The sequence below is a fragment of the Perognathus longimembris genome, chromosome 15 (assembly GCF_023159225.1).
Source record: "Perognathus longimembris pacificus isolate PPM17 chromosome 15, ASM2315922v1, whole genome shotgun sequence".
NCBI lineage: Eukaryota > Metazoa > Chordata > Mammalia > Rodentia > Heteromyidae > Perognathus > Perognathus longimembris.
This window is the reverse complement of record NC_063175.1, coordinates 29,114,092-29,127,486: the sequence shown is the minus strand read 5'-3', so window position 1 is coordinate 29,127,486 and position 13,395 is coordinate 29,114,092. Positions and strand designations below refer to the sequence as shown.

Below are 13,395 nucleotides of genomic sequence, written 5' to 3'. Positions count from 1 at the left end.
TCAGGTAGACATATATACAACACATTGTACCAAGAACATATACAGTAGCCACATGGCCTACACCAATGAAAATTCGCCTAGGGCTTTAAATGTAATGTCGACAGTAGACAATATGTCAACAATAGCCTTATATGAACTTACATACATAGCTTTTGATCTATTGTGATCCACTGAGAGGTCTATTTTTTACTTTATATGTTGAGTAGTTGTTTGGTTTTAGTTACATAATGTAGGGTCGCTTACCCAAACCTTTGGGATATACCATTTGACAAGAAGTTTTTGGTTTTGCAGACCTGGTCTATACTGTCTCCCCATCCCCCCTCCTTAACAATCATATATCAAGGAGATCATGCCCCTTTGTTTTCTGTGTTCTAGGCTTGTCTCGCTCAACATTATTTGTTCAAGTTCTGACCATTTCCCAGCGAATACCAATATTTCACCATTTCTAATCGCTATGTAGTATTCCATTGTACCATATTTTTTTGATCCATTCATCTGTGGAGGGGCATCTGGGTTGTTTCCATATTTTGGCTATTGTGAATTGTGCAGCAATAAACATGGAAGTTCAAATGTCTTTTTGATATCTTGGGACCTGTTGTTCAGGATAGATGCCTAGGAGTGGTATGGCTGGGTCATAGGGTAGGTCTATGTTGAGCTTTTTGAGAAACCTCCATACTGTTCTCCAAAGTGGTTGTACTAATTTGCCCTCCCACTAACAATGGAGAAGAGTTCCTCTTTCCCCACACCCCCTCCAGCATTTGTTGTTGCATGAATTCAGAGTATAAGCCATTCTAACTGGGGTGAGGTGGTATCTCAAGGTTGTTTTTATTTGCATTTCCTTTACTGCTAGGGATGCTGAACATTTCCTCATATGTTTCTTTGCCATTTTTATCTCTTCTCTTGTGAGGTCTCTCTTTATCTTCTTTGTCCATTTCATAATTGGTGTACTGGGCTTGGAGGGGCTTAGTTTTTTGAGTTCTCTGTAGATGACAGATATTAGGCCTTTGTTGCTGTGCTGGTAAAGATCCTTTCCCATATGGTTACCTGTCCTTCTAGTTTGGTGGCTATGTCCTTAGCTGTGCAGAAACTTTTTATTTTGTAGTCGTCCCATTTGTTGAGTCTCTCTACTAACTGTTGTGCCCCTGGGACTCTATTCAGGAAGTTCCTTCCTGTGCCTATAAGTTCTAGCGTCTTTCCTACTCTCTCTTTCAGTAGTTTCAAGGATTCAGGTCTGATGTTGAGGTCCTTGATCCATTTTGAGTTGATCTTGGTGCATGGTGATAGGCTAGGGTTCACTTTGAGTTTTCTGCATATGGCTGCCCAGTTCTCCCAGCACCAGTAGTTGAAGAGGCTCTGTTTATTCCGTCTTTAGCTCCTTTGTCGAATATCAGCTGACTGTAAGAGTGCGATTTTATTTCTGGATCTTCCATTCTATTCCACTGGTCTTCAGGTCTGTTTTTATACCAATACCAGGCTGTTTTTATTATGGCTCTACAGTAGAGCTTGAAGTCTGGTATTGTGATACCTCCTGCACTACTTTTTTTTGCCTAGAATTGCTTTGGCTATTCTAGGTCTTTTGCTGTTCCATATGAATTTATGGGTTGCTTTCTCTATTTCAGTGAAGAATGGAGCTGGGATTTTGATGGGGATTGCATTGAATTTGTATAACAATTTGGGCAATATGGACATTTTCACTTTATTGATTCTTCCTACCCATGAGCATGGGAGGTCTTTCCATCTCCTTGTGTCTTCTTTGATTTCCTTTATTAGATTTTTATAGTTCTCATTAAATAGGTCTGTCATGTCTTTGGTTAGGTTGATCCCTAGGTACTTTATTCTTTTTTTGGCTACTGTAAAAGGAATTATTTCCATTATTTCCTTTTCAGCTTGTATATTGCTGGTGTACAGAAAAGCTGCTGACTTTTGTGGATTGATTTTGTATCCTGCTATTTTGCCAAAATGGTTTATTAGGTGTAGGAGTTTGGGGACTGAGTTTTTTGGGTCCTTCAGATATAAGATCATGTCATCTGCGAATAGGGATAGCTTGGTTTCTTCCTTGCCGATGTGGATCCCTTTGATGTCCCCCTCTTGTCTTATTGCTATGGCTAGGGATTCCAGCACTATATTGAAAAGAAGTGGGGAGAGTGGGCATCCTTGTCTTGTTTCTGAGTTTAGATGGAATGATTATAGTTTCTCCCCATTTAATATGATGTTAGCAGTTGGTCTGTTGTATATGGCTTTTATTGTTTTGAGGAATGTTCCATCTATTCCTGTTCTCTCCAGAGCTTTTAATAAGTATGGATGTTGTATTTTGTCAAAGGCTTTTTGAGCATCGACTGAGATAACAATGTGATTCCTGTTTTAAGTAATTTTTTAAATCTAGTGTTTTAAAGTAAATCCTTTCCTTTCCATGTATCAATAGGAGACTGAGACCTGGAGTGCTACTGTTCAAAGCCAGCCCAGGCAAAAATATCTATGAAACTTCAAGTCCAACTAGCCAGCAAAAAGCTGCACTTGGAGGTGTGACTCAAATGGTAGAAGGTCAGCCATAAATAAGAAAATGAACAAGGGCAAGACTACTGAGTTCAAACCCCAGTACCAGGAGTTATAGATGAAGAGACAACCAGTAGCTTAGAATGCAGGATATAGGGTAACATGTCCCTGATGTTGTTAAAGAAAAGATGCATGGAAGTATGTCCATATATCTCAGTCTAGTTTCAAAGAAAATTGCAAATTATTGCATAAAATAACTATACTGAAAATAATGTTTAAAGATGGAAGTAGAACTGACATTAAAATTTGTTATTATTAGACACAGTAATTTATAATAATTGGCCTGAAAAGTTAGATCTTATACAGCAGCAGAGGCAAGAGTCATGCCAGCTGAAGAATAGACCAATAGTTACATAATTTCTGTTTTTTGTTGTTAAAAATGGTCATGCTTTAAACTTAGATTAGCATGGTTTGTTTATTTTTGTGTTTTGTTTTTTACCTTGAATGACTTTGGCTATTTCAAGTGCTTTTGTGTATAGCAAACAGCTCTAGTTGGTGGTCTACATGCTATATAGAAAAAAATGAATTAACCAATATATTTCCATTTAGATAAGTGTATTATAACACTTTTAAATATTCCACCATGTAATTTGAAAATATACTTAATGTTTTTTAAAGTAGGCATTTAAATCTTATTGAATCTAACTGTCTATAACCTACTGTGTGTTTGCGTGCGTGCGTGCGTGCGTGCGTGTGTGTGTGTGTGTGTGTGTGTGTGTTTTGACAGTTCTGGAGTTTGAACCCAGGCCCCACACAGCTTGGGCTAAGTGTATATTTAAATGATTTCATTGAAATCTGTACTGTTAATCTGATCTTGAGTGATTGATTCCTGTACCTTTCCCTATCCAGCCAAAAATTGACTCTTAGATTTAAACAAAGAAATGAACTAGGGATGGAGTAGTGGATTGGAGGTACAGTTTCATAAACGTGAAGGGTTGAAGGTTTCATTGAAAGAACAGAGAGATCTGGATGTGCAAATGTTATCAGGATTCATCTTGTGCTCCTTAAATCTGCTGGATGCAGCTGGGTTTCAGTCTCAGAAAACTTCTCTTCACCTAGAGCCAAAGTTCAATTACACAGGCTTTGCAAAGATAAGGTTGGTACCCACGGGGTTGGCAATTCCACCTGGTAGACCAGAGGCTGTTCCTGAAAGGCAAAGGTGCAAGCCGATGAAGATATAGTACATATAACAATAAGGCCTGTGGTTGATCTTGGACATCACGATCTATCTTTGTATCTTGCCTGGCATTCATCTTTACATAATTTATCTTTCCATTATTGCAGCGCCTACCCACTATTCTCATTCTTTCTCCTTCTAATCCCTGGATCTGTGAAATTTCATGTGGTTCTACCTTCGTTGTGGTGAATGAACAGCTTCTACTTAACTTCTAATATATTTTGCTCAGTGTCTGAGGTTAACTCAGCTCAGTCAATTAAGTTTACTGAGCCTTAATTAAACCATTCATAATGTGGATAATACATTGTATTAGCAGGGTTCTCCAGAGGGATAGAGCCAGTAATAGGAGAAAATAGAGAGAGAGAGTAGGAGAGAGAGAGAGAGAGACATGTAATGCTCCCTTCTTTGTATCCCTCACCTGCTTTCTGTTCCTGTCCTCTTAGTACTCAATGGTGCCCACTTACATGGGAGATGATAAATCTGCTTCACAGAATCTACCGCAGAATCTACCAGTTCAAATGCTTATATCTCCAATAAACCTCTGCACAGACTTAACTAAAAATACTGTTTAATCACACATCAATCAGATAGACACATAAAATTAATCATCAGGTATATTAATATCACTTTTTATCTTTATTACTGTCCATAAATTTAAAAAAAAAACTTGCAGATACATCGATGTACTAATACTAGTTCTGCAACAAGGTTCAGTTGTGCAGTTGTTAAATCTTCATGAATATGAAAATTTTTTTTCTAGTCTCCAATCCACAAAACATATCACTTAGTAAATTTGCTCAAGCCATTCTGACTAATAACTGAAATTCAAGTTCATAGATGTTAAGTAATGAAGTGTATATTCTTCCAGAAATTTCTACCTGGGTGAGGACTCTACCACTTGAGTCAGACCTCCAGCTTAAAGTTCTTTTATTTAAAAATGGCATAAGAAAAATTGGCATAATTATCATAGGGATCCTTATTAATAATGCAGCAAGAGCCCTGTCAGTAATCATTACATTGAGACTGAAGAGAATAGGTGTAAGGTCACATGTTTAGAGCCAAACTTCCTGAATTCCAGTCCTGACTTAATTTGCTAGCAGTTGAAATGAGCTGTATATATTAAAGGCTTAGAGCAGTGCTGGGCACATAATATTTGATTTTTAAATACCTATTGCATTAATGTTTGTGCAAAAGTAGCTTGGTATAGCACTAAATGTTTTAACTCAAGAAAGTTTTACTGAGGGAAGAAATGAATGTATTAACTGTGAGTGTAATAGTGTATCATTACGTAACTAAACTCTGAAGCAAAAATAAATTATTTAAATAGAGATTACATAAACAGACATTTTTATAATAAGTGAGAGTGCTTTTGCTCAAGATTTGTAACTTGCAGGTTATTAATCTAAAAATATTTAAATAATTTACCTAGTTCATTTAGGTGGAGTAGTTGGTTTATATACATTCACTTATAAAATAATTTTTATATCAACATGTGCATGAACCAACAAATATCTTGTGTTCCTCCTTCCATTAGGAACTCACATGCATGCATACTTTAATAATGCAATCTACATAGAAGAGTAAACTTATACCTCCACTTGTCACTTTGGCTGGAACTTAGGTGCAAATATCAGTTATTACTTAGTAAAAAGAAGTTTATCTTTCCTGAAGCTGCATCCTCATCTGGACAGATGGAGCATGCTTCTTCCACACTGGGTATCTGTGAATATTAGGGGGATGATGGATGAGCTCCACACTGGTCCATCATCCTCCTTTCTTCCCAAAGTCTTCATTATTTGCTTTATGGTATTTATTATCCTCAGAATATCTTTATATTAATAAATCAAAATAGTCATATAATATCCTCTTTAAATTCGCTTATATTTTGGCTTAGAAATTTATCAGAGGTGTCTATGATATGCCTTGATAATCATTGATCAATGGGATTATCTCAATGTGGTTATTTGTTTTCAGGCTATACTCTGCTAAATTAAGCTCCTTATTACACCATACACCTAGCTTTCCTTCACTTCCAGGTTACTTCTCCTAGAATAACCTTGGGATTAGTCAGAAGTTGCTACAAAGAAATATTTTGGCCATGTAAAATCCCTAAAGAAAAGACAATCAATATTGTCTTGCTTACTATTGGCTAGCCCTAATTACTTAGGATATATGTACGTAGTAGTAGACTTCTAAAAAGCCTTCCACTGCTAACAGGTAAAATTATTTTTTTAGTATTTTAAATTTTCATACATGTGCTGAGTTTTACATTGAACTAACTATGTATCACATCTACACATTTAACAATTCTCACTTTAAGCCAGATGCTGGTGGCTCATACCTATAATCCTAGCTACTCAGGAGGCTGAGACCTGAGGATTGTGGTTCAAAGCCAGCCTGGGCAAGAAAGTCTGTGAAATTCTTATCTCCATTTAACCACCAGGAAACTGGAGGTGGCCCTGTGGCTGAAGCGATAAAGAGCTTACCACCAAGGAAAAAAAAATCTCGTTCTATATTAGTCATTTTCTAGATAGCGCTAGAACATAGAATCTCTAAGTAGATTATTAGGGAGAAACCTGGCTTCCTTGTCCTAAACTGAAATGAGATTCCATATAAGGCACATGGATATCTGATTAAAAAAAAAAAGATTTAAAAATCTTCTTATATCAGGTCTATTCAGGCAAGGTAATTCAGCATCTCCATCCTGCACTTTGCTTGTGTGTTTAAAGAATATTAATGTAGTCAGACTATTTACTGAAGTCATGACTATTTTAAGATTAATTCAATAATTTTCTTGTATTAGCTACAGTTTCCTTTTTCCAATATCAATACTGACTGAAAACAGTACCTGCTCTTTGACAGTTCAGTAAAACTTGCTCCAGTGACAGAAATGTTCCAAATGTCTATTGGTCCTTCCAGATGTGTCAGCGTAGCTGAAGGAATGAAGTTTTAATTTCATTTCAGTTGATTCTGATTCAAACTAAAGCAGCCACAGCTCGAGAGTAATCCTATCACTATATTTTTTTGAGAAACAGTTGGAATTACAAGTAAGGCATAAGGTTTGTGAGCTTGGGAAGTGCACCTCAAATGAGCAATGCCATTCCTTCTTTTCAGTCTCCTGCACATAGTTACTCGAGCTATGAGTCTGGCAAAAACGAGAGTGTTGACAGAGGTGCAGAGGACCTGTCACTCAACAGAGGGGATGAGGATGAAGATGACCACGATGATCACGACGATGCTGAGAAAGTGAACGAGACAGATGGCGTGGAAGCAGAGCGGCTGAAAGCTTTCAATGTGAGTCCAGCCACACTCCCTGTGTGGCTTCCTTTGTGCCACTTGACTTTCATGTCGTTGCTTGTTGGTCAATGTGGATCTTCTTAGAGACGTGTTTGTTTAATTTGCAGAAGGATTAATTTAAAAAAAAAGTACATGAAACATTCTTTGCCAAGCAGACGCCAGAGTTGCTGTGTTTTGTTTAGAAATGTTAAAGCCAAATGTAAGCTGAACGCTGGAGTTGTGTTGTGTGAGTATGGATGCATGTTTACTTAGAGGATGAAGGGGCCTCAGCTTTTTCTCCAGATGAGATCCGGAGAAGATCGCCTGCCACCAGTTATTTCCTTTTGCTTTCCTAGCTTGTCTAATCATGCATGACAAAAGAGTCAAGTGGTTGTTTTCAGGGCAGTGTAGCAATGTGTAAGAGTCATATTGACCATTAATAGAGATTTAATGGGGTGCTGAGTTGTCACAGTGTACTGTTATTCCTGACTTTTTTTCTACATGATAGTCTATTCTGTCTGTCTTGTCTGTCTGTCTGCCTCTCTCTTTCTCTTTTTCTCTCTCTTATATATTTTTTAAAAGACCAACCATTAAGAAAAAATATTCTTTATAGAGTGTTTGCTTAAACTTTCTGGCTTTCCATTGCGAACTTCTCCAGTGCATTAAGGAGAAAAGAATATTTTCCTATCGGTAATCAAGACAGGAAGCTAGGAACAGAAGAGAGCAGCCCTCCAAACCCTTCTCCTCTGTCTCCCTCTTGCCAACAGATGTTTGTCAGGCTGTTTGTAGATGAAAACTTGGACCGAATGGTCCCAATCTCTAAGCAGCCCAAAGAAAAGATCCAAGCTATCATTGACTCATGCAGGCGACAATTCCCTGAGTACCAAGAGCGTGCCAGAAAACGTATACGTACTTACCTCAAGTCCTGCAGGCGGATGAAAAGAAGTGGTTTTGAGATGGTGAGTTCTGAATTCACAACACAGCCCTAGATTCCATCCGAACCCCACATGTAAACCATGACACTATTTCTTTTTTCATCTTAGTGTCCTTTTTTATTTATTTTTTATTTTTTCCATGATGTCAGGTCAAGGGGACTTTTTTTTTTGTCTGCTCGTTTGTTTTTTCCCCTTCACCTTTTCATCTTCCCGAAGTATTGATTCCCTTTGTTTATTGCAATAAAGACTATCTTGGGAGACCAGGACTCATGGTATCATGTCATGGAAAACGAGGGTGATATAAGTAAAACCAAGGCAAAGCCACATCCTGTTGATGTTTGTTTTCTTTTCCTCACTACTGAAGTGGGTCTGAGGTTGCATCAAGTCTTGAGGTGAAGCAGCTGCCCCAGCTGTAAATGACTTTGTGAGAATGGCTGTCTCTGGAACCAAAGGAAATGGATGGATTCAACAGTTCACCATAGTAAGCCCTGATGATAACTATTAGGGAAAAAATGGTCATTTGAATACTGAGGCTTTGCTGCTTTCCTTGTTTGTAGGTTTACAGTGAATTCCATTCACCTAGGCTTTGGTAGATGGATGAAACCAAGCTGACGGTAGCTTATGCTGGGATGGAACAGGGGAATCAATGTTTTTCAAATTCACTCTATTGTAACTGGCACTAATGGATACACATATGAACTGAGCTTGCTTTTTTTTTTGTTTTGAAAAGTGTATATGTGTGTGTGCACGTGTTTGTATGTGTGTATGTGTTTGTGTGTGCGTGCGTGTGTGTGCACGCGCGGATTTACAGAAATGTACTTGACATTTTCTTTCTTTTTTTTCAGTAGTAGGAATCAAACCTAGGGGATTGAATGTCCTAGGCAAGTGCTCCTCTGCCGAGCTACATACATTAGTCAGCCCCAGAAATGTATTATAGACATATTAACATCCTTTGTTTAATACTCTCAATTGAGAAAGTGCATTGAAAGCCTAGATTATTACTGTGTGTGGTCTGTAACTCTAATTTTTTATTTAATTATTTTATTTTAAGATAGTAATTAAAAGAGAATAATTTTTCCTAGTTGTACAAAGGAGCTTCCATTGACCAAAGCATTTTATGAATAAATTGAATCTAATTTCTTAAGAGAAGGTTTCAAGTATGTCATCACACCAAAAAAATAAAAAAGAAGAATCTTGGAGATGCAAATGACAGGGGCAGCAAATATACTTATTATAAACTTTTCTTCATTGTCTTCTATAAACCCCTTTGTTATTGTTCAATGGAAAAGTGACTGTTCCTCAAAGAGGAGAGTATCTTCTCAGAGGAGAACATGTGTAGTCTTCCTGGAGAGCTTACTGTGGAGTTCTGGATCCATTTTTTTGGAGCTTATGTCTTGGACAAGTTACTTCAAGTGCCTTTGTACATGTCTTCCTAAGAGTAAGATCATAATCCCTAGTTTTAGTGCTGTGAGAAATATGTATCTGGTAGAGCCTAGTATCTCCTATCAGGTTCTGCCTTCACTTCCTGGCAAATGGTGTGTATTCAATGGCTCTTAATTCAGAAAATACTGTCAAATACTATTTAACTCATTACCTGAAGTAATACTCCCTAACACATGTATTATCCTGTACAGGATATTCCAGTTCAGTAATTGCTTATGTCTTAGGATACATGCATTAGAGTTGAAGCTTGCAGTATATAAGTTGTTTGACAATAAAAAATGGTAAAAGTTTAGTAAATTTTGACAGTAGGGGTACTATGGTCAGAGAGAGTAAGATATTACTTGAAAAAAATGTAAATGTAGCTATTTACTCCCTCACATAATTTTTACTAAGTGATCTGGGAAACAGGAGATAGATGAAAAAATATCTATAAAAGGCCACTTAATTGTTACCATAAGGTAAAAATAGAGGCCAATATATTTTGAGGTATAGTGCATAATACATATATTACCACCCCCCCACCCGTGGTATAAATTGTTTTCTTTTTCAAATTTTAGGAAATGTATTGGTATTTATTTATACAGCCTTCCTGAATAAACTTCTAAGCTATATGTGAAAAGGATTGCTTTAGAGTAGAATGTTTACTAAAAAACAATTAAATCAAATTGACTGAAAATGTTATTACAATTTCATGTTTTCAGTGTGTTTCTGTTCTTTTTTTTTTACTAAATGGAGATTTTATTAATTTTTAACTTATTTTTAAAATTCTTATTTCCATTTACTCCCTGCTCAACCCCCATCCCATCTCCAGTTCCAAAGGCATTTGATTCTACCAACTTGTTTTCTTCATCTTTATTTTAGAATTTTCCCTGCTAGTTCTATAATGTCCTTTAGTTAACACTCATATGCGTATATTTTGAGGTATAGTGCAGTATACATATATTACCCCCCATGGTATAAATTTTTTTCTTTCATTTTTAAAAGACAAAGTCATCATCATGTAGCATGCCTACATGTTCTAAGGCATACTCCAGATATTTAAGGTTTTCAGAGTTATTGCCATTTTGACATATATAGAGAGAGAGAAAGAAAGAGAAAGAGAGGGAGAGAAGAGCATATAAATGCTGGAAAGATTTTTGCTATGCATAGAAAGACCAAAAGGTGATTATACAAAGACAAGAAATTTTATAAACTAATCTTGAAGAAAATATGCTGTAAATAAATTATATATTATTTACCTTATTTAAAATTTTTTTATTTTACTTTTATTATCTTTAAGTTGTTACACAAAGGAGTTGCCATTTAACAAAGCAGCTTATGAGTGCAAAGTTTCACATGTTAAATTGTTCAGTGTATTTATCAGATTCACAGCACTACACAGTAAAAAAAGAGGGCTGCGAATGTGGCTTAGTGGTAGAGTGCTTGCTTGTCTAGCATGCACGAAGCCTTGGGTTTGATTCCTTAGTATCACATAAACAGAAAAAGCTGGAAGTGGTGCTGTGGCTCAAATGGTAGAGTTTTTTAGCCTTGAGCAAAAGGAGTTCAGGGACAGTGCTCAAGCCCTGAGTTCAAGCCTCAGGATTGGCAAAGAAGAAAAAGAAACATGATACTTCTTGCCTATTAGTTAAGAAAGTATGCCATGGTATTTTTTGGTCATTATTGGTTGAGGCGATGAATTGTTTGTGAAGAAATGCTCAAGTAATGACAAACAAACTTGGCATTGTTGGCTCACACCTGTAATCCTAGCTACTTTAGAGGCTGAGATCTGAGGATTGTGGTTCAATGACAGCACAGGCAGGAGAGTCCTTGAGACTCATCTCTACTAAGCAGCAAAAATCCAGAAGTGCAACTGTGGCTTAAGCGATAGAGTGCCTTCAGTGAAAAAGCTAAGGGAGAGCAACCGGGCTGAGTTCAAGTCCTAGTACTGGTAGAAAAAAACAAAACAAAACAAAACAAAACAGTGCCTGGCCTTATGCTGGCCTTAAGTGAATGGCGCACTATAAATTGATAATATAATTTAGCCCATTTCTGTTTTACATGTCACTGCAAATAAAGTACACTACATGGTTGACACACTTGAAATATTTATTTTCACTCTGTTAGCATGTTGATTTAATGTCACGAAGTGTGAGTAGTATTTTATGTCAGTTTGAATACTTATCCTTATATATACAATAATGAAAGCTAAAATATTTTACACAACTACTTTGCTTCATCATTTTTAAATGTGCTAGCAGATAACCACAGGATTTTTCAAAAATTAAATTCAAATTCAAAAATAAATGCTTTGTTACTGTGTTTTCTGTTGGCAGTTAGGAAAGTGGCACTTTCAGTATGCGATTAATTTACATTCACATTATTCTGCAATACACAGCAAGCCAATGAGTCAAAAAAAGAAAATTTTAATCTATTTGTAAAATTCTTGGGCTTATCTAGTACTGACTCCACATTTTAAAGCAAAATTTGTATTCTGAAAGCTTAGCTCTTCTAGCAACTTAAGCTTTCTAACGTCAGAACACTCCACAAGTAGAAACACAAAAGTCTTGGATTATATTTTTTCCTTTTGACATAATGGAATTCAAATGGACATTTCTGTATAAGTGATTTTTATAACACATACCAGCAGTATACTTAGCATTCTCTGAATATTTTTCTGCATGATTAATATAAAAATCAAACCCTATTTCATCATTCTACTTTCTTCCTGATAATTTATATTCCAATGCAAACCCTTTTAATTGGATTACTGCATATATTTCACTACAATTATCAAGACCCCACAGACTTTGATTGCTAAGTGCAAACGTTTGTGTTATTCTCCAAGTCATGTTTCTTCAGGATGAAACAATAACTACATTATGATTCTTTTCTACACATATTCATCAAGTCACTGTTACCAATTATCTCAAATATAAAGTTTCAGGTTTAGAGAGAAAAGTTTTTTAATGAAAAATAAATTTAGCACATTTGATCCAGGAAATTATCTTTATGTACATATGTAAATAAATATGATAATATATATACACACAAATGCATGTACATATATATCAAATTTTTATGATTAAATTGTTACTTTAGTGAATTTTTGGAAGAATAATTTGATTGTTTCAAAAGATACACATTTCTTCATGGTGTCTTGAACTTAATTCAATAATAATAATGGGAAAAATGATAAAAAAAATTAAACGTTTTCCAAGCAAGTTTTCTCACCACAATTAAGGATCTTTTGTTTGAAGTGGTAATAATTCATTCTCATTTTCCTAATTTTGCAGGAAACTTTTGACCTCTACGTAGGTCTATATATTTCTGTAAAATCAAGTAGAAATATTTAAGAGACTTTCCTCATTCTTTTACTCATCTCAGATTACAAAATTTGCCACTACACCCAAGTATCGTAGATATAGGAATCCAATAACTTCCATTGCTTGGGAGATTCCATTGTTGGTTATTGTGAATATATTATTAATTATCTGCTGCAGAAATAAATTCATGCAAGTTTTTAATACATTTTGCAAGAACATTATTTACTAAGCTAGTAAATTCTTATTAGAAAACACCTCATGGAAAATCCTTTTAAAGTTTGATAAATAACAATAATGGTTTCTCCTGAGAAATGAGAGTTCTTCCATTTGTTCTCACACTTAGTGGCTTTACTAAAAGTTTAGAGCCAAAGCTCTCCAACATCTCAGTTGCCATTTCCTTGTACCTGTTTCCTTGCTAAATCTTACACCAACTTTAGAAAAAAATAAGCTACAAATATATGTATATACAGATATGTGTATACATATACATTTATATATACATATATGTAATGAAGAAATTTTGTTTTGAGAAATCATATCACAAACCTTCTGTATTAAAGAAATACTGTTTTTTGAGCTTTGACTTCTTTTGCTTCTATTTGTCTAATGTATCTCAAGGCCAAAGACCTTGTTTTCAATTCATAACTTCCCTGATACCATCAACATGGTAAAAGCTGCATGCTCCTTAGCCCTCAGCAAATAAATATAC

At 35.7% G+C, this 13,395-nt stretch overlaps 1 protein-coding gene across 7 annotated transcripts in view; it reads left to right on the top strand.

Moving 5' to 3' along the window:
• Nol4 (nucleolar protein 4) overlaps nucleotides 1-13,395 on the top strand; it is a 264,138-nt gene that overhangs the window by 187,055 nt on the left and 63,688 nt on the right. For 4 of the 7 annotated variants that reach the window (XM_048363200.1, XM_048363199.1, XM_048363198.1 and 1 more), the window contains one exon: nucleotides 6,845-7,024. In XM_048363200.1, the coding sequence (XP_048219157.1) occupies nucleotides 6,845-7,024 (180 nt within the window). Of the gene's footprint in view, nucleotides 1-6,844; nucleotides 7,025-7,773; nucleotides 7,966-13,395 lie in introns of all 7 variants that reach the window. The other 3 variants (XM_048363202.1, XM_048363197.1, XM_048363201.1) reach the window with 1 other exon arrangement.